The sequence below is a fragment of the Schistocerca gregaria genome, chromosome 7, assembly GCF_023897955.1.
Source record: "Schistocerca gregaria isolate iqSchGreg1 chromosome 7, iqSchGreg1.2, whole genome shotgun sequence".
NCBI classification, from domain to species: Eukaryota; Metazoa; Arthropoda; class Insecta; order Orthoptera; family Acrididae; genus Schistocerca; species Schistocerca gregaria.
The window spans coordinates 398,442,803-398,470,273 of record NC_064926.1 but is presented as its reverse complement, the minus strand read 5'-3'; the positions used below and the strand labels follow the sequence as shown (position 1 = coordinate 398,470,273).

At 38.0% G+C, this 27,471-nt stretch overlaps 1 protein-coding gene across 1 annotated transcript in view; it reads right to left on the bottom strand.

The window, feature by feature from the left end:
* Positions 1–27,471, bottom strand: part of LOC126282194 (putative helicase MOV-10) — a 461,728-nt gene that overhangs the window by 402,010 nt on the left and 32,247 nt on the right. Inside the window, exon 2 of the mRNA XM_049981723.1 lies at positions 19,026–19,286. Coding sequence (XP_049837680.1) covers positions 19,026–19,286 — 261 coding nt within the window. The remainder of the gene's footprint in view (positions 1–19,025; positions 19,287–27,471) is intronic.

The following is a 27,471-nucleotide window of genomic DNA, read 5'->3' as shown; positions in this document are numbered from 1 at the left end:
ATTGGTTAAAGTCACCTGATGGAGACCTATAGATGCTAATCCATGTCTCTATACTGACACTGTCAATAAGGTCAAGTTTGCTTGTAACTACAAATTCTACAATATTTGCATTCAGTGTGGGTTGTTCAACTAGATGCCCAAGGTAGTTTCAAGAAAACATGTTCAAAAGTTATTGACAAGACTGCCTGTCTGTACTACATGAAAAGAACTCATAGATGTCCCAGTCTTTACTCGGCAGGTCAAAGTCAGCCCCACCTAATACTGCATGATCTGGGTATTTCTACACTACATGCTTTCTGGGAACTGTCTTGAGCAGCTAGTTGAACAACCAACATGCAATGCAAATATTTTAGAATTTGTAGCTACAAGCAGGCTTGACCTCACTGACAGTGTCTGTATAGAGACATGGCTTATTAATCATGATGTCATCATAGCAAAGATCGTTACTGAAGTTAATAAATCCATGAAGAAGGCTAGGAGAGTATTATTTTTCAAGGAAGAGCAGATAAGCAGTTGTCAGCATCCTACTTAGGCAATGAATGGACATCGTTTAGTTCCAATATGACAAATGTAGAGGAATTACTGACAAAGTTTAAACAGATTGTAAGTTATGCTCTGGAGAAGTATGTGCTGAGCGAATGGACAGTAAAAACATCCAATAATTAACTTGAGGTCACCTAGACCTGTTACATGAATCATGATAATTGTACTATCACATTCAAATTTAATCTCAATAGAGATGTGGCAAGATGGTGTCAGTAGTATTGTGTGGTAATAGGATGCTCCAATCTTCGTGCAGAAAGTGTAAAAAACATGTAGTCAAAGGAATTCAGTGTATTAAGTGCAACTTTTGGTTACACAAGAAATGCACAAACATGTGTCTGAAACTTATAAATGACGATATTCAGTGGACATGTCTCAGAAGTATAAGTGATGAAAATGCACAATTAACCTCTGCATTAATTTCTAAAGATGAAATTATTCGTGTTCTTCAAAGTGACATTGATGCTCTGAAAGCATGACAGACGTCGATGGAGCAAGAAAATACTGCACTGAAATATGAAAAACGTTGTGTATGTAAAAAAACTCCAGTATTAAAAAGACCTACATCAGCAAATACGTGAAGTGATACAACTGACAAACCACGATAAAATTCAGCTGGCATTACGAAAGGAAAAGAAACTGGAGATACGGAATGTGATGTCAATCCTGAGTAGTCCATTCAGCATGTTGTTGGACCCATCTGTACGGTACTGAATGGTCCCGAGGTTGCCAGGATGAACCGCACCATGGATGTCGGGAGTGAAGTTGTGCATCATGAACTACGAAACGAGGAATAGAAATGATTTCAACAGAGAAACTCGTAAAACAACTATGTATGACAAAAGTGTACTATACCAACCCAAAATCCTCTACAGTGCTCTCCCCAAAGAACTAAAAATAATACCAAAACTGCACATATTTAAAAGAGAATTAAAAAACATGTTATTGAGCAATAGTTTTTACAGTATTGAAGAGTTTATGAATCACTGACAATAAAAGCGCAGTTAATATTTCCCTGACATAATAAATATGTGTAATAGCTCACATTAAAATACTAGCTGTTTCTATGAAAGAGTGAAACAGTGTTAATGTAAGAATAGAAATAATCTTTGAGGTGAGAATTACTAGCTTTTTTATTGGTATGTTGTTATCCTACTTGTATATTTTTATGTTAATGTTCTTATAGTTCTATTAAAATTGTAATGTCTAAGTGACAAGTAAATTCAATTATAAATTTTCATGTACATGTATTTTAAATTGTAACGTTTATTGACAAGTCCTAGGACGCTAATAAATTGAATTGAATTGAAGCCTATTGCGCAAGTTTTTGAGTCGTAACATGACATCCTGTGGCTGCACAAAAAGCATTATTCAACATGGTGGCATTGCTGTCAGGGTTCCTCTGAGCCATAATCTATAGGTAGTGGTCATCCACTGCAGCAGAAGTAGGGTGGTCTGAGCGACACATGTCACTGACAGTTCCTGTCTCTCTGTGTCCGAACAACATCGCTTTGGTTCACTCTGAGACGCCTGGACACTTCCCTTGTTGAACCACAGTATTGACCATCTAGGCATGGTTGAACTACAGACAACACGAGCCATGTATCTCCTTCCTGGTGGAATGACTGGAACTGATCCGCTGTTGGACTCCCTCCATCGAATAGGTGCTGCTCATGTATGGTTGTTTACATCTTCGAGCGGGCTTAGAGACATCTCTGAACAGTCAAACGATTGTGTCTGTGATATAATATCCACAGTCACAGGAGTTCTGGGAACTGGGGTAATGCAACACTTTTTTTTGATGTGTGTGTATATATGGACCAGTATAACATACAAAAAAGAGAGAAAGAAGCATTATAATAAGACTGAAAGTGAATTCTTTATTATAGGTGACTCATTGTTAAAAAGCATAGTCATTCTAAACACTGAAATCGACGTTCAGCCGGGCATCAGGATGCATCAAATTGCATACACACCTACAAGAGAGAACTCAGCAGATAAGCGTAATAGAAATCTAAAAGGTGTTTTTATCCATGTGGGAACAAATCACTTTGAAACAACAGCAAGGAAGAAATTGTAGACCATACAAGGAACCTCATTTAAATGGCCAGAAGACTCTACTCGAATTCCAGAATAATAATAAGAGGCATTGTGTACAGGAGATCGGTGAGTGACAGCTATGTGCAGAGAATAAACGGCAAAATTAATGAACAGTGCAATAAACTAGGGGTTGTTTTCATTGATCCCAACAAATTTCGAAGTGCGAACTGTTTTGCCAAGGATGGTCCACATGTGAATAGGTTGGGCTCAAAAATGTTCAGTAAGATATTCACAGATACTTGCCAGGTCATAAAAAATAAGGGAAACTGATAAGTAGTGATGGAGCGAAAAAACTTGTGTAGCATTAAGAAAGACAAAACCAAACCATTATCTGGCAAGGAATGTGCCAAAGCTCATAACTAATAGTGAAAGTAGGTATGTTTTGCACTGGAATATAAATGGTTTAAACACTGATGCTTCAAACAATAAAATCTCCAAATTAGACGAAGTGGAAATCATTCTGTCAGAATGTGCAAATATTAGAGGTGTTTGTTTAAATGAGCACTGGTTTACTGAGGACACAATATTTTAAACAAAATAGGGAACTTTAGATTAGCAAGTAGCTTTTGATGAAGACACAAGTCATGTGGAGGCTCGCGTGTACTTCTACATAGTGACATAAATTATGAGACGAGAAACTGTTTTAATTATTTAAATGTTATAATAATCTCTATATACAGAATTCCAGGGACATCTACAATAGAACTATTCTTATATAGGCTTCAAAGTATGCTAGAACACATTTGCAGGAATAGCTGGTGATTTTAATACTGGTATCACATATGATAGTAGCTACACTTCAAAATTTGCCGACTTTGTAAAGAAATATAGTTTCAAATTGAATTTCTACCACAGACAAGGGGCAATCAGCAACCTGTATTGACAATATTCTAACTATGAATATGTGTATACATTTTGTGTAGACCTAGGTATTTCAGATCACTGTGCATTGTTCATTGAGCTGCCACAGACAGATAGGAACATTTCACAAGTGAGAACCATATCAGCAGGGCCTTTAGCAAAGAAAACTTGCTAACATTTAGTGAGAAGCTACATGAGAAAACATGGCCTATGGATCATTGTAACTCAAGTGATGAGAACTTAGAGGAATTCCTGAATAGTTTTTTTGGTGTCTTTAATGAAACATTTCCATTTAGACTTTTCAGCAATAAAATAACAAATAAATTGCAGTGGATTACCCAGGACATAAAAATTTCCAGTGTAAGGAACAGGCAACTGCACAGAGAACTACAATACAATAAAGATATTGGTTTCATTAAATTTGTTAGACTCTATAAAACCACATTTAAATGAGTTGTCAAGGCAGCAAAACAACTGGCAAACAACAGTTTAATTTTAAATCGTAAAACTAAGACAAAGGCTGTGTGGTCAGTCATTAAATCTGAGTTAGGTGTTAAAGTCTGTAACCCAGACATTTCAAAAATTGACATTTAGGGAAATACTATTGTAAGTCCAACTCAAATATCAAAGTACTTTAATGAATTGTTTATAAATGTAGCAAAGTCTGATGCAGATGTAACAGATTATCACAACAAAGTAAATCCCTTTGGCCTAGGTGAAAACTCTGAAAACTTTACAAAATTCTTGAAAGTTTCTGTGGAGGATGTCGGAAATGCTGTTCTTACATTAAGAAACAAAAAATCTGTAGGTTGGGATGGAATACCCACCAAAGTTATTAAAGTGGTACACAATAAAATAGCAAATCCACTAGCTCAAATAATAAATCAATGTTTTGAAGGGGGCTGTTTCCCAGAGGTACTGAAATATGCTGAAGTCAAACCACTCTTCAAGAAGAGATCAAGAGAGATCATGGGAAGTTATCATCCTATCTCAATTCTCCCAGTCATATTTAAATATTTGAGAAAATTTCTGTTGCACAAATCCAAAACTTCATTGCAAAATAGTCTGTTATTCGAAACAATCAATTAGCTTTTCAGCAGGGGAAAAACACCATAGATGCAGTGAACAGTTTCATTGAGAAAATAAGTAATCATTAGACACAAGAAATAAGTTGGCAGGAGTTTTCTGTGACCTCACAAAGGCATCTGATTCTGTAAACCATGCATTGCTTGTTTACAAACTTCAAAAGTATGGCACTAGCAGCAGTGCCCTACAATGGCTTAAATACTACTTATCAAACAGAAAGCAAAGAGTTAGTATCTCTTCAAATGGCGTATATTATTTTTCTGACTGGAATATATCAGGGTGTTCCACAAGGTGCTGTATTAGGACCAGTCCCATTTCTCTTCTATGTTAATGACTTATCATTGAATATCAGCTCCCTATCAGTTCTGTTCACAGATGATACTTCTGTCTTAGTTGGAGATCAGGACTCAGAAAAAATTCCCAAATTTGTGATCAATACCCTCAGTACCTTAGCTGGTTTCACCTAAATGGGTTAAATCTAAACATATCTAAGGCTCACATGATGCAGTTCAAAACCAAACAGTTAAAATGTGAGCAGAATAAGATTGTACACAACAACCTAGATATAGAAGAAGTTGACTCAGTCGGATTCTTAGGTATAAATGTAGATAAAAACTTGAGCTGGCAGGCAGACAATGAACACCTAGAAAACAAAAATTGCAAATATTATCAACTTCAGCTGATGTGGACACACGAAAAGTAGCATAATCAAGCTACTCTGAATCCATTATTAAGTACGGTATTGTTCTTTTGGGGTAACTCGACAAACACATTGCAGATACTAAAAATACAGAAAAAAGTCATTTGAAATATGTACACTGCAAATCACAAAGAACCATGTCAACAATTATTCAGAAAATTTAAAATATTAACTTTGCCATCCTTATAGACCTTACAGATATATGAGATTATTATATTTTTTACACCAGACATGAATTATTTGAGGGAAACCATTTTGTCCATTCACATGCTACTACAAACAAAGAAAATTTTATGCTCCTCAGGCACCGCCTCAGACTGTATGCTCAGTAACCTCCTCGAAACGTGGGAATGAAAATTTGTAATAAATTAAAAGGGAACAAGTTGATGCAGATGAATTTAGGGTCCACTTCAAATAAAGCCATATGAGGTACTAGCACTGAAGTGTTACTACTCAGTGGATGAATTCATGCAGGACAAACTGGAATGTTGAGCTGGATATAATATGTTACATATTCCAAGAAATATCCTTATAGTGTTATTATTTATTTAGTGTTATCATTTATTAATGTAAAAATCATTGTAACTGTATTATAGATTTTTGACATGTCTCCTTTATGCAAACCAAATGGATTGCAGCAAATGTACATCATGAGATGAATGAAACACAATACACAATATTTTTGTCAGCTGCCATGTACACTATCCCTTATATGGCATCTAATCTGTCCTTTCTATACACATTCCATGCCTCACTAAATATTTTGGAGCTTTGTATTTTGGTTTTCAACCAGTTCTCAGTTCTGAGAATACTTTGAGCGTGACAATATTACATGAGGGCAGTAGATTTAGAGCTTGTTACAAACACTTTGATAATTTGCTGTTAAAATTTTGACAGTAAAAGTGTCATTACTTTGTGCATGGTCAGACTTCACTCTCTGCATACAGACTGGTAATTGTTCATCACAGGACCTCAAACTAACACCTAGTCTAAGAAACCCCCATGTGCATTTCACAAGTACTTTGCTACCTGATTATCTACTTCCTTTATTAACCCACCCCTGGCCTATCTAGGAAAGCCCTACAATTCTTCTTCCTGTAATCCACATTCAGAAATTTGCATCATATAATCAATGGAGCCTTTGGATTAGACCTTCCACTTGGCTCCAAACCAAAGAATCCTGGCAATTCTGGGAATGATGCTGCCAATTGTGAGCTCTGCTTGCACCCCATGAGTAAGGACAGCAGTCTTCACCACCTCCAGCAGCTGCTCGTATGAACTGAGGATGACCTCAGAAGCGAAGCAACAAATGTCATTGGCACTGATGTGAGCCATAATTTGGAGGCATCTGAAGTCTGCTTGCTCGATAGCCACAAGCAGGGCATCTTCCGAATCTCAGATGAGGGCTGCCAGTAGACATATGATTTCTTTCCACTTCTGATATCAAGCAAATGCCGCCCCCATGTGCCTGCTTAGACTCAGACAAAGCAGTACCTACCTGTCCACACACAGGGTGAATGTGTGAGGCCATACAGTCAGCCTTCACATTGACTTTCCACCTCGAGTGATGCAAATGCATTACCATCTGTCACTCACCCTGCAATGAAGACAGATGCCCCATGACGAGGCACACTGCAAGGTGCATCTGCAGCAGAGCCCATGAGCGAAACAAGTGACACCTTAAGTGCCCCATGCAACACCACAACAATACCCCAAAGGTAGTTGACCATGGCCAAAAGAATTCTCACCTGTTCGAAAACTGTGGCCAGCCCCTCGTTTGTCTTCACAAAGGATGCACACATCCTACTCATGCTCTTATTACTACCTTAAGAATTAACTATAAAGACAGGGAGGAGAATATTTTATATGCAGTGTTCAATAATGTAATTTCTCTATAGCTTATACATTCTAGGATTTCCCCTTTCTTACGTATAGAAGATATTATGCATATATTCCAATCACAAACTTGCCAACCTCCAAAAACAAATGCTGGAATATTCAGTTTTAAAAATCAGGAGGTACAAATGATCAAAACCAAGGCTCATCTTCAGTATAATCCTGACACAACTGAGGTGATTCTTTTCCTATTATGCCACAAAGCTATGTAACAGCTATAAAAATGCAAATGAAAATACCTGAACTACCCAAAGTGTTGATTCCATACCTCTTATCTGTGGGGTAGACCAGGCAATCTGTACTAAGTTGGGATCTTTTTTGTTTTAGATAAAAAAGTATGATTGCCAAAGAACAGTATCTGACTATAAGAAACTTGAATAATAAGCAACTTCACTTGAGCGGACTGACAAAACTCAAACACAACTTGAAACAGAGTGTAACACGGAACAATACAAGCAAACATTATATAAAATGCTTAGGAAAAAGGAAAAACAACCATCAGTATAGAATGTGTGCTTCTTCCTGATTTCAATGAACTTCATGCTTCTTTCCGATTTCCATAAACTTCAATATGTATATTGATGAAAAATGACTAGTAAGTGAAGAACTTCTGACCATTGGCCAAAAAACTGAAATGGCATGTTTCAAAAAACAAATGTTTTAAGATTTGACAATAATTAGCTAAACACAGGGAGAAAAAGTGGAAAATAGGTAGTCTTCCACCTAGAATGGGAGAGTTGGCAAGTACCGGTATGCAACCATCTGAGATGACTTTAAGCATCCATTCCAACAGGACAATGCACGTCCGCATGTATCCCGTGCCACCCAACGTGCTCTAGAAGGTGTAAGTCAACTACCCTGGCCAGCAACATCTCCGGATCTGTCCCCCATAGAGCATGTTTGGGACTGGATGAAGCGTCGTCTCACGCGGTCTGCACGTCCAGCACGAACGCTGGTCCAACTGAAGCGCCAGGTGGAAATGGCATGGCAAGCCGTTCCACAGGACTACATCCAGCATCTCTACGATCGTCTCCGTGGGAGAATAGCAGCCTGCATTGCTGCGAAAGGTGGATATACACTGTACTAGTGCCGACATTGTGCATGCTCTGTTGCCTGTGTCAACGTGCCTGTGGTTCTGTCAGTGTGACCATGTGATGTATCTGACCCCAGGAATGTGTCAATAAAGTTTCCCCTTCCTGGGACAATGAATTCACGGTGTTCTTATTTCAATTTCCAGGAGTGTAGATAGAAGAATTAATCTCCAAATTAAAATCCATGGCAGAAGAGTTGGCTCCAATAAAACCTAGGAAGAAACATGAGTGGTGGAATGAAGAATGTGACCAAGCATTACAAAGAAGACACCAAGCTCGGATAAAGCATCAAGTCCAAAAGTCTGAAGAATCACATCTAGAACTAACTAAGCAAAGAAAGTCAACCCATAAAATCATCAGACAGACAAAGCACTAACGTCTTAAAAATACCCTAGAAAAGATAGAAGAGAACCTCCAGAAGAAACTGTCACGAGATTATTACAAAATCTTATCTGAAAAGTTTGAGTCCCCAGCATTGATGCTGAGAGATAAGTCAGGAAAGTTGGTGCATAGTAATCAAGAATATGCAGAGATCCTTGCAGAGACTTTCAACAAACTTTTAAATTGTGATGACCCACAAGAAACCTTTGAAGTAGACACTGAGGCACATAATCTAAACACCCCAGACCTAATAGATCCTCCAACTATCAATGAGGTAGAGGTCGCAATTCAGGAACTAAAAAATTACAAGGCATGTGGTGAAGACCATGTATTTGCAGAAATCTGGAAGAGTGCTGGAAAACCTGGGGTCATTAATCTCCACCAACATCTAATTGAAATGTGGATCACAGATAAAATTCCAGAGCACTGGAAATCCAGAATAATCCATCCATTATTTAAAAAAGGAGATAGAACCAACCCAGACAATTACAGAGGAATAACCCTTCTGCACAGCACATATAAAATTTTCTATTGTATAATTTACAATAGGATCAAAAACATTCTGGAACCACAACTTGGAAAATACCAAGGAAGATTTCGATACAGAAGTTGCTCAGATCAAATTCTTAGCCTGAAACTAATAATGGAGTATAACAAGTATAGAAACAAACAGTTATTCATCTCATTCATAGATTTAAAAAAGGATATGACAGTGAAACTTCCTGACAGATTAAAACTGTGTGCATGGACCGAGACTCGAAATTGGGACCTTTGCCTTTCACAGGCAAGTGCTCTACCAACTGAGCTGCTACCCAAGCACAACTCAAGCCCTGTCCTCACAGCTTTACTTCTGCCAGTACCTTGTCTCCTACCTTCCAAACTTTACAGAAGCTCTTTTGCGAACCTAGCAAAACTAGCACTCCTGAAAGAAAGGATATTGTGGAGACATGGCTTAGCCATAGCCTGGGGGATGTTTCCAGAATGAGATATGACAGTGTTCATAGACCCACACTTCTAAAAATCCTTAGATCATATGGCCTCCATCCTTAACTGGTAAGACTCATTCAGCTAACTTTAACCAACACAAATTCAAAGATCAAGTTTAGAGGAGAAATATCAAATGCTTTCATAATAAAAACATGACACAGACAAGGTGATGGATTGTCCCCTTTGCTTTTCAATGTGGCCCTCGATTACATCATGACAGCCTAGAAAAAAGAAAATCTATGTAAAATCAAAATTGGAGGAAAACTAGCAAAAGACAAAACTGCCTTGGGTTTGCTGACGATTAGCTGTCTAGGCTCCTGACATGGAAAAGTTCATTCTCAGATCACAAGTCTCCAGAAAATTGCTTCAAAATAGGATTACAAATATCTTTTGAAAAAACTGAAATCATGCCCTTGAAACCTCTTTGCATAGACAAAATCTTCCTAAATGATCAAGTAATTAACATAGTTCTACAATTTAAATATCTTGCAGAAATTATTTTGCACAACTTGGGTGAGAAAGTAACATGGATAAATAGAGCCAACAAAATGAAAAAGCACAATTTCTAACCTGGTCAACGTATAACAAGAAATGCCTGTCAATAGACACGAAGATCCAACATTACAAAACTGTAACTCTCCCAGAAGCAACTTATGCTTGTGAAACTCTGTTCCAAATTAAAAATGAAAGAAGAACCAGTCAACTCCTCAAGACTGAATAAAGAATTATCAGAACATGCATCAATAAAAAAGATACCAGGTTGATGGAGGCTGGAGAATCCTTCCTAATGAAACAGTCTATTGTGAGATTGACCCTATCACCAGATCAATGAAGAAGAAAAGAGTATCATTTTTCGTTCATGTCTTATGACTGCCTGACCACAGGATTTTACAACAACTAGTGATGAGAAGTCTCGGAAAGAAGACAGGACAGTGGGTCAAAGAAATTCAGCAAGATCTTGAAGCAGTTTGACTTAAAATTACTGATGCAGAGAACAAAAACAAAATTAACACTCTCCTTACGAATCATAAATTTTCAGCAGGAATGATGCACAGAAGACCGGTAGAGATTTCAGACGAGTTAATAAAATTGCATTCGAAATGAATGAAAACGTACTGTGCTGAGTGCAATAAGCAAGTAGTCCAATCTTCAAAGAGAAAATGAACATGGAATGACTCAAGTGGTCCAATGTGGCCAATCAAATTAATAACAATAAATCATCCCTGTATATTGTGGGATCTGCACAAAAAGATTGAGTCTGTGTGTAGGAAGCATGAAATTTTGTTTGTTTCTAGTTTCATATCTGTGGCAGAAGTTATTTGAAGCAAACAACTCTGGATTATTAATTGTAAAAAAAAAAAAAAAAAAAAAAAATCGTATAAATTCAGTGAGGAAAAACTTAGTATGTTTAGGTCTCTTAATAGTGCCCGACAAGATTCTCTTGGCTTTGCACTACACATGTTCTTTATAATCTTTTTCTGCAAAGTTAACATTTTTCTCAAATTGCTAGCATTTCTTCAAAAGACAACGCTGTATCTTACTCTTGCCTCCAAGTAGCTTTGGTACACTACTTTTTCCGTATCTATGGCAGTGACATGGCTACAATTGACATAGTAAATGCCAGGCTGTTCAGTTTATTTTTCTAAATAGTCTATATGTGAGGACCATGACAGATTTCTGTCCAACTGCATTCCAAAGAATGTAACGCAGTCTGCTTTGTTTAGTTAAAGACTTCTGTGCATAATTTGAATATCACTTAATGTGGACTGTTTTGTCTTAAATTGCATGAGCTGTGTTTCAGAAATATTTAGTTTTAGACCATTGAGATGGAACCACACATTTAGATTTTCTAGACTTTTTATGACATTTTTAGGAATTTATTCCGCATTTTTATTATCTATCAGCACTGATGTCTCATCAGTGAATAAAACTGAGTGATGATTTTTATCTATGGGTACATCATTTATGGAAAGAAAAAGTATTGGGCCTAGAATTGATCCTTGTGTTACCTCCTGTGAGACAGTTCTCCATTTCGAGGAGTATTTTCCTTTGTCTGATGTGATAGCTATCCTTTGCTGTCTCTTTGTCAAATATTAGTTACACCACAGTAGGGTACTGCCTGTAATCCTGTATTTTTTGAATTTTATATAATAAGAGTGAGTGGTTCACACAGTCAAATGCTTTGAATAAGTCACAGAAGATTCCTGGAGCTTTCTGCGACTTATCTAAGGCAGAACGAACTTTATTTATGAATTCATTAATTGCATAAATCATACTTTTGCCTTTTTGGAAGCCAAATTGATGTTTTGAGATGATATTAAATTTGTTAAATTGGATGGTAATGTCCCATTTCTTCTTTAGTGCCTTTTTTAAATAATGGTTCACTTCTGCGTATTTCAGAACATTTGGAAAGTAACCTTCTTCAAATGATTTATTAATTATTTTGGACAGTTGGTGTGCTATTATATTTGAAGATACTTTGATGACCCTGGCAGGTGTTTCATCCCACCCCACAGAATTTTTATTTTTTAGGTTTAATATAGTTTTTTCTACATCCTGATAGGAGTCTACATCTACATAAGATATTGGTACTGTTATATTTTTTAATTTCCTGGTATTTGAGCAGAATTTACAATTATTTTGTCCTGTATTTTTATTTTAGAAATTTCCTGGTAGCAAGGAGTACTGCCTTGGATTTATTTCTGTGCTTGTTGATAAATTTAGTATTTTCTGTTTTCTTTGCTGCTTTTACAACCATCCTAAATATTTTTATATTTTTTAACTAGGCTAGAGGATCCTGGGGAGCCTGGACCAGCATGTGAAAGACAGAATACAACAAGAAAAACAAAGAATACCTTCTCGTGTGCTAGTTGGAACGTACAAAGTCTATTAGAAGTAGGAAAGATGCAGAATCTCTTCAAGGAAATGACACAATAAAAGATAGATATACTCGGAATCAGTGAACATAGATGGCCAGATAGTGGATCTATCATTTAATAAGATAAAAGAATGTTCTGTCCAGGACCTCCTACAAGTGGGAAAAATGGAGTGGCAATCATAGTTAGGAAAACGTTCCATGAATTAGCACAGTTGCAATATCTAACTGAGTAACTGCCATCCACATTAGAGGCATGAAGCAGAATGTGAATTTAGTTCAGGTATATGCCCCAACAGCAGACAAGAGTGATGAAGAAATAGAGAGCTTCTACAATGATCTTTCAATAACACGAACCTTGAAGAAGAAAGACATGAACTTGATAAAGGGAGATTTCAATGCAAAAGTTGAAAATGCAAGAACTGATGGAGTTGCAGGAGGATTTGGTCTGGTGAAACAAATGAAAGAGGTATGGTCCTTACCGAGTTCTGTAGGGCTGAAGAATTCACAATTAAAAACACTTTTTACAAGCTACACCCCAGAAAACTGTACACCTGGAAATCACTCCAAGACACAGAAGAGAGAATATTTTTCAAAACAGCATGACCCATGCAGCAGCATATCCAGGTGCAGATATTGGATCAGACCACAATTGGTACCATAAGATTAAATTTCAACGTTCAAAGCTGAAAAAAACAAACAGCATGGGTGTAAGATTTGATACTGAAAAACTGAAGAACCTAAACTTGAGAGAGAATGTGGTGAAAGAAATGGGAAACTACATGCCACCCATACATGAGATCCAAGAAAGAAGTACTAATGAATCCTGGAAAAAGATATGCAATGCAGCCATCCAAGTTGCTACAGCCAAAATTAGTATGTATAAAACAGAAGTCTAAGCCCTGGATGACACAAGATATTCTACTGAAAATGGAAGAACACAGAATACAGAAGGTGCATCACAAAAATGTGGAATACCAACAGACAGATAAAGAAGTAAAGAAGATGGTTCGAGAAGCAAAAGCAAACTGGACTGAGGAACAATGCACCAAAGCACAAGAAATGCTGAAGTTACATGGCTCATATAGTTTCCGTAAGAAAATCGAGGTTATAATTGGAAACTTCAAGCAGTAGAATCTAACTGCTTTAAGAAATGAGGATAATTGGATTATTCTCGAATCGGAAAAAATGACAAAACACTGAGAAAATTACATATCATCTCTGTTTCACGAAAAAAGACGCAACAGTTATCAAAATGAAGAAGAATCTGGTCCACTTTTCTTACAATCAGAGGTAGAATATGTGCTGCAAGTAACAAAGCACAGAAAAGCAACTGGTGGAGACAACTTACCCACTGAAATTTTAAAATGAATAGACCTAAAAACGTTGACAGCCCTATTTAATGGAATTTACAGCTCACATCAGATCCTGGATGAATGGCTGAAATCAACTTTTGTCCCATTACTGAAGAAAGCAAATGCAAAAACGTCCTCAGAATTTTATTAGATCTTATTGATGAGTCATGCTCTGAAAACTTTTCTAAGAATTATGCATAACTGAATTTATCATAAATGTGAGGAGCACTGTGGAGAAACCCAGTTTGGTGTTATGAAGGGAATGGGAACCTTAGAAGCATTATTAGCATGAAGATACTTATGCAAAGATGCTATGACTACAGCAGGACATCCATATATGCTTTATCTACTATGAGAAAGCATTTGACACTCTTAAGCATGACCCTCTTATCACAATATTATGAGAAATAGGATTGGATGGTAAGGACATAAGAATCATTCAGCAATTATATTGGAATCAAAGGGCAGAGGTCAGTATTCACAAAAATTTAAAAACAGAATCTATACAAATAGTGAAAGGAATCTGCCAGGACTGTATACTATCACCATTCTTGTGGATAATGAACTGAAATGGAAAGAAAAAAACGTATTAATAATGTCTGTAAGAAACTGAGCTCTGTCATATTCTTAATGAACTTTACTATCATCTCAGTGATGGGTCACTGCACTCGAACAATCACATTACAGGATGTCAATCGACTGTAGTATGTGGCTAAATGTTTATCTGTACATAATTTATGTAGATGAGATTCAAACTGGCCATAAACAGAACTTTATTCAACATCTCTGGGTAAGTAAAATGTTTGAATTGCAATAGCCAACTTTCAACCACGTACTTTTCAGCCAAATTTAATGGAGACACAGCTATCGAGATCATAGCTGCAAAGGTAATGGTTACTCCACAAAGTCTGTTCATCTTTATGTAACAACTGCACCCTACATCTGTTTGATCTCTCTCTACAGTTTTCACCTTATTATCTCCCACCATTGCATATTTAATTATTCCTCAATGGCTCAGGATACAACCTTTCAATGTATCCCTTCTGTTAGTCAAGTTGCCTAGTGTAAATTTATTTTCTCTACAGCTTGATTCAATGTATGTAGATTGGATTATTTGAGCTGAATATGGTTTAAAGAAAGAGTCTGGATATTCTCTGTGAGTTGTTTTCAATATCTATAATATCATATCAATTTTCTTGTTTTTTCAGTAGTAAATGCTGCACTTGAAATTTCCTACCACATCTTTCCTGAGTATTAAAACATACAAACAGACAGAATTTTATTCTTTTATGTCTTACTTTTCTCACCACACTTCTGTTGATAATATTACATTACATTATTTAACTTCTGACTGCACTCATCTATATTTGGATATTACTACTCTGTAAAGTACCATACCTAAATAAAAAACAGTAGATCCAGTTAAATTTCTAAGACCATGTTTCCCATTTAACAAATTTTGTGTAGAAAGTTCTTTGCACAAAAGTAATGTATGCCACGGTGTCATATGAAACTCCTTGAGCTTCTCAATTGACTGCTCCCAGAATTTTTCCATGGGGGCTGGAAACTCATTCCTAAAGACTCACATGATGGAGTAGGACCTCCAACAACCCTTCACATGGTGCACTACCCTGTCACAATTTGAAACAGTTTTGCCTTCAGAATACCTGCAGTGTATAAGGATAGTATTGTGGAAATCAATTTTAATGACATCATCCAGTTGCACTAAATGGTTACAGCCATATGAGGAAACAATATGTATACTAGAGCAGCACCAGATGTCACATAAAAGGTGTTTTCCTCTGTGGAAAACATATTCTGTTAATTGGACCATGGATTGCATGAGATAATACTTCTATTGTGAGATATACAGATTCTGGGATAATATTGTAGAGTATGTAGGGCTGAGTGTTGCCCCTTGCGTATTTCGGCCACCTCAATTTACACATATGCTTCGCAGGCCAGGTGCGGCCCCTGCATTACCTAGGAGGTTGTGTGTAAATAAAAGAGGCAAGGTACTGTTTACAACCAAGTCGTCAACAGTTGCCACAGTGTCCAGAATGTCCGTCTTGCCACTACATGGCATGCAAGTCTCAGCAAACAGTGCCACTGCAGCAGGCACTAATTTATGTTCACATGGTAACATGTTCAGATGATACCATGCATGTATCCTTGCACAGGCATGTACTTCAGTCAGTGCTCTGCCTCAAGAGAGCCAGTTACCTCCTGAGCTGAAGCAACCAATAGCTACCTCAAGTCTCCTCTACAGACACTGCATGCTGCTGCCTTTTCACTGCCCACCAAGGTGCCATGCCGCCCTTGCCCTGAGCCATGTCTATGATGTGCTTCCACCAGCCACTCTGGGGACACCACTTCACAGTATTTGTTGTGACTAGCAACTTGATCATCACTTTGTGGGACCTTGTCATTAGCAGGAGGCTGCCAATGAATTCTGAGCCTCAGAGGACTGTGTCATCAAAGCACCTGCTGCTCATCGGGAGACTGCCTATGAGTTACCAACCTTGTGGGACTGTAGTTAATCCCCACTGCTCCTTAACACAGTCCTGTTCTCAAGTTTTGTAGACTTTGTTCCTACAGGTTGTATTTAGCTTAGTTATTGTAATAAACAGCTGTTACTGCAAAGTGTATGTCTCACTTCAGCATGGCTTGCTTCTCTATATGACGACAGAACAAATACATAAAAGAAGTGACAGAAATTAAGATATATACTGTGGCCCTCATGTGTGTACTGCATGGAACCTAGAGTTCAGGTTGAAACAGTAACAGTTGGTGCAGAGCAGGAAGATAGTAATAAGAAGGTGGTTTGAAAAGTTCTTGAAATGGAATAGAAAAAAAGTACCTACATCACTGAAACTTTTTTTTATTTTTCAATGTAGTCTTCTTGCAGATTAAGGCACTTTGTCCAACAATGCTCCTGTGGCTTGATCCCGTCTCGAAAATGAGTTTCCTCCAGGCCTCCAAAATAGGTGACAACTCCGGCTATCAGTTCTTCATTTGAAGTAAATCTTCATCCACCAAGAATAATTTTAGGTTTTGGGAAGAGATGGAAGTCTGACGGAGCCATATCAGATGAATAAGGCAGGTTGGCAACAATTGGTACCTTAGTTCGTGTAATTTTATCATGGCGATGGGATATGTTTTTGATGCAACCTCAAGAGCCATGGCACCCATTTTGCAGATAATTTTTTCATCTCTGATTCGTCAGTTAAAATATTTTATACCCTTTCAGAAGGCATCCGGCAAGCATGAGCAGTTTCACGAACATTCAATCGCTGATCCTCCATGACCATTTTGTGTACTTTTGCAATGATTTCTTGAGTAGTGACACATCTCCGCCGACCACTGTGCGGATCATCATCTAAGCTCTCCCGACCAAATTTAAATACATATATTGTGACAGTCTTTTTGTTGTGTCTATCTGCGACTCAGCATCTCCGCTTCAAGGTGAGTATCAACATTCTTTTTCATAATACCATATGGTTACATTTCGTATGAAGGAGGAGAGTCCCCAAGTGGATTCTGGAAATTGGCAGGAATGTCCTTTGCTTTCATACCTTTCTTTATGAAGTACTTAATCACTCCTCGAATCTCGATTTTTTTCCATCTCTGTAAATCACAAATAACTATGTGGGAACAACAACAGTCATGTTGCCACCACAGCTCTCTTCCAATAGTACTGATGTGGCACCTATTTACAGGCAACAGTCCAATGAATATCATGTGAACTACTCGTTGTGCTAGCGCTCACCTCTCGTGGTGATTCCGAGAACTTTTCAAACCACCTCGCTTATGACAATGGATTAGACACCAGTGGCAGTATGACTATCGGCACTTCTGTACCAGGGCTTTGCAATCAATCATGTGACAGTCAGCAATTATCTCTTGATATTTTCTAGGAAGTACACAGAAAACGACTCATGGATTTTAAATAACAAACACTGCTAAGATTTTATGAAATATTATGGTGTAGTTTGCCACCATTCTTTTCCAACCACATAACAACTTATACTAAAATGTAATATAATCAAGCAATATTAATAGTTTGAAAAGGAAAGCTCCTATTCACCGTATAGCAGAGATGCTGAGTCGCAGATAGGCACAACAAAAAGAATGTCAGCATGCGCGCAAATGCAGCACACACACACACACACACACACACACACACACACACACACACACACACACATGACACACTGAGTCATGTGTAAGTGAGTTGCGTTTGCACACATGCGGGCACATGTGTGTGTGTGTGTGTGTGTGTGTGTGAGAGAGAGAGTGTTTTGTCTTTTTTCAACAAAGGCCATGTTGGCCGAAAGCTTATATTGTGACAGTCTTTTTGTTGTGTCTATGTGCGACTCAGCATCTCCACTACTAGGTGAGTAGCAACGTTCTTTTTCATAATACCGTATGGTTACATTACATCCTGGATTTTCCATTGTTTGATTCAAGCAGTATGAATGGCACTTCTTAATTTTATAAGCATTCTATATTGTTATTTCACTGTTAACTGAAGTGAGTACTTTTGGTTAGTTTATCCTAAAACCAATGTTGTTGGATCACAGTGGTCTGTCTCCTCATAGCAGGAATGGATATTTGCCTTAATAAAAGTGTCCTAAGCATTAGTGACTGCTTTTCAGTGATGTACAGATTTCTCTAAATACATTTAATTAGGTAGACTTCTAGCAATGACAGAAATCTAAAAGAAAATAAGAAGTCACAGAATCATACTTTGATCTGACCATCACATAGCTTCACTGTAGATGATTCTTTTTTAGACAACGTCATATAACTTGCCCACAATTTTAAGGGTCTACATTGATGTGATACATTTATGCTCAAAAGAATGGTAAAATAGTCTTAAATGGATGGCCTAGAAGCCATAATATCTTACCACAAAACAGGGGGAAGTTCTGTCCCCTCTGTACATGCCACACCTTTTAAATACTTTCATACTTACTATTTTCTATTAAAATACACATTAGTTTGCTTTTTATTAATCTTTGTCCTTAACACAGATTTTGTGTTCTTAATGTTGACATTAACTCAATTCACTTACTGAACAACACAAAAAAGAGTGAACTCTACAAAAATAGGATATCTTAAGTGCAGCTATTTACAATAAAACTTACCATCAGTCTTCTTCTCCATGAGTGTATCAATACCATTCCTAACGAAATATATTTTTTCTGGGATTGAATTGTTTCTCCTCTTTATCAGCTTTAAGAAATTCATTGCAGACAGAATATTTGAACAACTAGCACGAACAGGATACTTCTGTTTGTACTCTTCTTCAAATATGTTCTTGAACCTTTCTTTGGTAATGGAATAATTATCCTCTATGTATCCTTTGCTGAGGAAGTATATTGTACAGTGTTGTGCAACAGCAACATCTGTAAATCAGAGGGTAACTGAAAAAATAGACAACTGGCACACTGTTTTTAAGCATTTAGTTTTGAATGTCCTTTGACCTTATACAATCAACCAATTCAGTTAAAAATTAAACACATAAATTCGTTCATTCATGATGTTCCACAGGTCCCGTCAAGGCGACGAACCTTCAGGAATGTGGAACCAGTCAATGTACACATTAATAAAAGCCAAGACTATCATAGAAATTTATGAGTACGCTGTAATAACAATAAAATATCTCTATACTGTTTTATACCATTTCCACTTGAGCTAACCAAACAAAAGGAAGTAAGTAAAGTTTCCTCAGTTACATTAAACAGTAGCTGTTAATCATCTATTGGTGGCTTAATATTTACTTGATGATAATGTCATTTTTTAAAGAAAACAGTTAATACAATAGCAGCAACTGTGGCTAGTTCGCAATAGACTGTTTGCTGTCACACAGCCTTACAATGAACACTGCCACATGGTATGTGGATAATAGCATTTTTTAAATCCTTGCGTATAGGCAATCAAATAAATCGTAGTCGGAGAGGTTAATGAGACATGTTTTTAACTTTTTCTTGAGGTGATACAGAATCCCAGTTTTTTGCTTTATGTCATATGGAATCTTGTTGACTACATAATTACACTTTGAACCATAGCTGAGGAAGCAAAGACTAGTTAAAAATTACTTTTTTGCAGAATACTCTTACTGATCTCTTTTGCTGAATAAATACTTTATTTATGTTAGGAATATACTCACACGAGATAATCCAAATGACAACAGGGGTCAACATATTCAAACATGTCCAAAGGAACAGCCACCACATGAACTCTGCATCTGTGATACATATTGTGTAAATTGAAGTTGGAGGGGGGAGGGGGGGGGGGGGGAAGAAAACAAGACGGAAGGGAAGGAACAACTGATATCAGCTGCAATGAGACTTTGTACAGAATCTGTGGCGATGAGTGAAAATGACTGGGACTCGAACCCTGGATCTCCTGGTTACTAAGCAGTTGGATTAATCACTGCACCACGTGGATACATCGTTTATGGAAAATATGTGGACTGTCTCTGCACACTGTCTGGTTGATTCCCTCTCCCACCCACTGCCACCTATCAGTAGTCCCCATCCATGTTCTCCATGCTCACTAATTTTAGATTCCCACTGGAGGTTGAGGCAAATCAGTTATATTAATGTGTGGTGTCCGTTTTTTTGGACCTGCCCATTAAGGCGAATCAGTTATATGAATGCATAGTGTCTGTTCTTTTGGACATGTCTGAACGAACAGACACCATGCATTGATATCACTGATTCACATCAGTGGGCAACAAATCCAAAACCTTAAGTGTGCATGGATATTTACATTTGCCCTCCAGTGGAAATCTAAAATTAGTGAGCATGGAGGACATGGATGGGCACAGTGGATAGGTGGTGCTGGAGGGAAGCGTGAGTCAGCTGGGCAGCATGTGAAGATATTCTGCATATTTTCAATAAAAACTGTGTTCAGGTGGTGCAGTGGTTAATGCAGCTGCCTAGTAAGCAGACGATCTGAGATTCAAGTCTCGGTCTGGGGTGCATTTTTGCTACCCACTGTATAGTCTTGTTGCAGCTGATTTCATTAGTTCCTTCCCTTTCCTTTCATTTCTCCCTCCTCCAACTTCAATTTACATAAGAAAGTTAGTTATGAGAGTAGAATGCGATAAACTATCTTGATTAGTTTATCTAGGAATTGACATATCAACTTGTTATTCAGTTGAATTCCAACCTATCTTACACATGTTGCTTCTTTTAGTGCATTGCCATTAATGTCTGTTTCTGGTGCTTGGAGACCAATTTTGCTTGTCTGAAACTGTGTAAAATAAGACTTTGTGAGATTAAAACTGAAACTGTTAGCTGTGAATCGGTTGGAAGTCCATTCAGTTGTTATTTGAAATGTGTCTGGCAAGATTTATTTTGGGCCAATGAGTTTAAGTTATAGTAGAAACCATTGACATAAACTTTTAAAATGAGTTAGAGCAGCTGTCATCTCAGATCCTGTTAATAATGTACATTGGAAGTTGATTTGTTAATTTGTAATTTTCATAGTCTTTCCAGTAAGTGACACAATAGGAAACTGTCGAAAACTAATGCCCATTGCAAAGAACAGCAAGTGGCAGGCAATAATCACATACTATTATCCACAAACCACGAAGAAACCTCTGAAAATGTCCATAAAATGTCAAGTACCTCAAGTGTCCTTGGGTAATGTCATCAGCCATTTTTAATGTTTAATCTTACACATTCTCTTCTTAAAAGTTGTCAGTTGTTAAAGAATGCTCCTGTAGATCACTTCTATACCTTGTATAAGTTACAAGTTGTATACATGGAAGAACCCTGGAGATACTAAAAGGTATCAGATAGATTATATAATGGTAAGACAGAGATTTAGGAACCAGGTTTTAAATTGTAAGACATTTCCAGGGGCTGATGTAGACTCTGACCACAATCTATTTGGTTATGACCTGTAGATATAAACTGAAGAAACTGCAAAAAGGTGGAAATTTAAGGAGATGGGACTTGGATAAACTGAAAGAACCAGAGGTTGTGCAGAGTTTCAGGGTGAGCATAAGGGGACAATTGACAGGAATGGGGGGAAAGAAATACAGTAGAAGAAGAATGGGTAGCTTTGAGGGATGAAGTAGTGAAGGCATCAGAGGAACAAGAAGGTAAAAAGACGAGGGCTAGTAGAAATCCTTGGGTAACAGAAGAAATATTGAATTTAATTGATGAAAGGAGAAAATATAAAAATATAAAAATGCAGTAAATGAAGCAGGCAAAAAGGAATACAAACACCTCAAAAATGAGATCGACAGGAAATGCAAAATGGGTAAGCAGGGATGGCTAGAGGACAAATGTAAGGATGTAGAGCCTTATCTCACTAGGGGTAAGATAGATACTGCATACCTTTAGAGAGAAAAGAACCACTCGTATGAACATCAAGAGCTCAGATGGAAACCCAGTTCTAAGCAAAGAAGGGGAAGCAGAAAGGTGGAAGGAGTATATAGAGGGTCTATACAAGGGCGATGTACTTGAGGACAATATTATGGAACTGGAAGAGGATGTAGATGAAGATGAAATGGGAGATACGATACTGCGTGTAGTTTGACAGAGCACTGAAAGACCTGAGTCGAAACAAGGCCCCCGGAGTAGACAACATTCCATTGGAACTACTGATGGCCTTGGGAGAGCCAGTCCTGACAAAACTCTACCATCCGGTGGGAAAGATGTATGAAACAGGCGAAATACCCTCAGACTTAAGAAGAATATAATAATTCCAATCCCGAAGAAAGCAGGTGTTGACAGATGTGAAAATTATGGAACCATCAGTTTAATAAGCCACAGCTGCAAAATACTAACACGAATTCTTTACAGACGAATGGAAAAACTAGTAGAAGCCAACCTCGGGGAAGATCAGTTTGGATTCCGTAGAAATACTGGAACACGTGATGCAATACTGACCTTACGCCTTATCTTAGAAGAAAGATTAAGGAAAGGCAAACCTAAGTTTCTAGCATTTGTAGACTTAGAGAAAGCTTTTGACAATGTTGATTGGAATACGCTCTTTAGTACTTACCTCAGCTCAGTTCAGCCGATAGAAACACAAAAAACAATCGAAAATTTAAGTTCCTAGCTTTCGGAATAAATGTTCCTTCATCAGGGAGGAGAGAGGGGAAAGAAAGGGAAGAAGGGAAAGTGGATTTAGTTACTCACAACCCAGGTAATGAAGCAACAGGGAAAGGAAAACAGGGAAGGTAGCAAGGATGGAGGCATGGTTGTCAACAATTCAATCTGTATATTGAGCAAGCAGTAAAGGAAACAAAACAAAATTTCGGAGTAGGTAGTAAAGTCCATGGAGAAGAAATAAAAACTTTGAGGTTCGGCGATGACATTGTAATTCTGTCAGAGACAGCAAAGGACTTGGAAGAGCAGTTGAATGGAAGGGACAGTGTCTTGAAAGGAGTATATAAGATGAACATCAACAAAAGCAAAATGAGGATAATGGAATGTATTCGAATTAAGTCGGGTGATGCTGAGGGAATTAGATTAGGAAATAGGACACTTAAAGTAGTAAAGGAGTTTTGCTATTTGGGTAGCAAAATAACTGATGATAGTCGAAGTAGAGAGGATATAAAATGTAGACTGGCAATGGCAAGGAACGCATTTCTGAAGAAGAGAAATTTGTTAACATCGAGTATTGATTTAAGTGTGCAGAAGTCATTTCTGAAAGTATTTGTATGGAGTGTTGCCATGTATGGAAGTGAAACATGGACGATAAATAGTTTGGACAAGAAGAGAATAGAAGCTTTCGAAATGTGGTGCTGCAGAAGAATGCTGAAGATTAGGCGGGTAGATCACATAACTAATGAGGAAGTATTGAATAGGATTGGGGAGAAGAGAAGTTTGTGGCACAACTTGACCAGAAGAAGGGATCGGTTGGTAGGACATGTTCTGAGGCATCAAGCGATCACCAATTTAGTATTGGAGGGCAGCGTGGAGGGTAAAAATCGTAGAGGGAGACCAAGAGATGAATACACTAAGCAGATTTAGATGGATGTATGTTGCAGTAGGTACTGTGAGATGAAGAAGCTTGCGCAGGATGGAGTAGCATGGAGAGCTGCATCAAACCAGTCTCAGGACTGAAGACCACAACAACAACAACAACAACAAGTTACAAATTAATAATTATATTAGAGAAGGAAAGTTGCTACTTACCATATAGTGGAGATGCTGAGTCGTGATAGGCACAACAAAAAGATTCAAACAATTATAGCTTTCAGCTATTAAGGCCTTTGTCAGGAAGAGACACACATACACACGTGCACACACACACACAAATGCAACTTGCAGACACGTCTGCATTGTCAGAGAACTGAAACCACACTGTGAGCAGCAGCACCAGTGCATGATGGGAGTGACAACTGGGTGGGGGTAAGGAGGAGGCTGGGGCGAGGAGGGGCAGGGATAGTATGGTGGGGGTGGTGGACTGTGAAGTGCTGCATTTAGACAAGAGGGCAGGAGAGAAGATTGGAGGGGGAGGGGGGCAAGTAGTGGAAAGGAGAGAAATAAAAAGAAATTAAAAGGCTGGGTGTGGCGGTGAACTGACGGCTGTATAGTGCTAGAATGGGAACAGGGAGGGGGCTGGATGGGTGAGGACAATGACTAGTGAAGGTTGATGCCAGGAAGGTTTCGGGGATGTAGGATGTGTTGCAGGGAAAGTTCCCACCTGTGCAATTCAGAAAGGCTGGTGTTCGTGGGAGAGATCCATATGGCACAGGCTGTGAGCAGTCATTGAGATGAGGGATATCATGTTTGGCAGCGTGTTCAGCAACAGGGTGGTCTACTTGGTTTTTGGCCACAGTTTGTCGTTGGCCATTCATGTGGACAGATAGCTTGTTGGTTGTCATGCCTACATAGAATGCAGCACAATGGATGCAGCTTAGCTTGTAAATCACATGACTGGTTTCACATGTAGCCCTGCCTTTGATGGGATAGGTGATGATAGTGACCGGACTGGAGTAGGTGGTGGTAGGAGTAATTCTCTCCTTTCCACTACTTGCTCCCCCCTCCCCCTCCACCCATCTTCTCTCCTACCCTCCGTCTAAACTGCAGCACTTCACTGTCTACCACCCCCACCATAGTATCCGTCCCCCTGCCCAAGTCTCCTCCTTACCCCCACCCAGTTGCCACTCCCATCATGCACTGGTGCTGCTGCTCTCAGTGTGGTTTCAGTTGTCTGAGAATGCACATGTGTGTGTAAGTTGTGTTTGCGTGATGGTATGTGGGCATGTGTGTATTTGCGTCTATTTCTGGCAAAGGCCTTAACAGCTGAAAGCTATAATTGTTTGAATCTTTTTTTTTTTTGTACTTATTGCGACTCAGCATCTCCACTATATGGTCAGTAGCAACTTTCCTTCTCTAATATTGTTACATTCCATCCTGGATTTTCCCCTGTTTGATTAAATAACTTATATGAAATCCAAAATGTTGACAAACATTATTGAACAAGGATATGACATTAGCTGTATTATCTGTCACTGTCTGGTAAAACATGATAATAATATCAGATAGAAAAACGTCCTAATGTTACAGGTGCACTCTCAGCTTCTTCAGCTGTTTTCACTTGCCACCTGCATACTGCAAACACAGAAAAAAAGACATGCGATTTTCATGGGTATGATTTATGCAGTAGATATAAAAATCATGAAATGCAGAGTGTTTTCATATGAAAGTATACCTTTTTCACACAGATAAAGTTACATTAACTAAAAAAGGAGACAAAGATTTTTATGTGGAAATACATCTAACACCTGATGAAAAATTAGTATTTTTGACTAAAACTTAATTTAACATGGAGGAAAGAGGAAAATGAGTTTGGTCATTTAATATGAAGGTGGCATCTGTGTGAGTATTTCCAATAGTATCATCTTTCTGCTTTCCTTACGAGAATGTAAAACTTATTACATCACATGAGCGGCTTTCTGTTAAAAGATTATTAGCCAAGGTTGAATCTTTCTTCCTTAATTTTCATCTTCTCTCATGTTCAGATAACATAATTGCCCCAGCTCTGCATGACAGTCCAACATTTACCTTTCCTCAGTGATTGTACATTATTTTATACACACCACTCTGTGTCTATGATTGCAGAGTTTGTCTATACCAATGGTTCCCAACTTGGGGGTAATTATTCCCAAAGGGTAAAATGTAATTTCCTGAGGGGTGAAAACAAAAGAGTTCAATAGTGCTTTGGCAACACAATTAAATTGTTTTTAAAATATTATTACCATTATCACTATTTTCTATGACTGAAATACTGATTACATAAGATAACTACTCTCTAAACTCCATCTAAAATGGCCTCAAAAGGCTCAGCACTATCGACCACAGCATACAGTGTCATTGGATGTTGGTATGGAGGCGATGCAATCAGCACACTGCACAACTAACCATTGTCATTTTTTGTTAACAAAGTCGCTACTTCTCAGGCAATCAGGCAAAGAGCAAGGAGCTTCTCAATTGATCTCACAAGTGCTGTGTAAACCCCACTTGCCAACAGTGGTCAGCAGATCCGAGCAGTCACCCACCAAAGTGCTAACCAAGCCCAAAGGCGCTTGACCTCAGTGATCTGATATGAACCAGTGTTACCAGTGCAGCCAGGCAGCTGGCTTTGATTAATTAAGTTACCAATATATTTATTTTCAAATAACTACTAACATTAATGCACGATATAATGTGGTGGAAGCTATAGCTTGTGACACGAATATGTGAACAACACCTTCCTCACATAGTGTTCCCACTACAGACACATTTTGTATTTTGTACCATGGCAGTAAAAGTGAGATATATTCACTACATATGCAGACCATAAATTGCTGCATCATTCACTTCACAGCAGGAAACTAACTGGCAGCACAGTACAACAATAACTATGTAATGGCTGATGCAGGACGTACACAGTATTATTAGTCGCATTATCAGTGCCAGTGGTCAGGCATAAAGCAGCCTGAAGTCTTGTGTCAGTTCAGAAGTAAAGAGATGCATATGGAGGGTTAGCTTTCTTTTCTGAGAAGCAGTTGTCAGTGGCACTCACAATGCATTGAGAATTGCTTTATCGTTCTTTAAAAAGATGTTGTTAGTGATAAGTAGCTCAAATAGTCTCATTGAGACATTATTAGTTCTTAGTTTAATGAAATGCCCACAAATGCTAAATGCCATTTATAGATTGTTATTTTAGAAATTGAAGTATTCAAAGAAAATTCTTTTTCATTCTAAACTTTAGTTAGGCACTGGTGTTGATGGTCAGAGGGGCTGAGGGGTGGGGGGTGGGGGTGGGGGGTAATGGCCTCAGAAAGGTTGGGAAACATTAGTCCATACTACTGAAAATTTTGAATTTTGATATGCTGTTGGTATTATAAAATGCTAGCCTGCAATTGTGAGACCTTAACAGCTTTGCGAGGTTATCTGAAATTTGGCAAACATATGGGATGATGCAACACTTTTTGTAACTACTGACTAGTTCTTGTCAGCCAGCTTATAGAACTGGTGTAATTTAATGTATTATCTTTTTTCATACTATATCATCGATCAGGACAATGGCATAGCCATAACTGAAAGCAATATGTTTGATGGTCTGTAGTTCTGT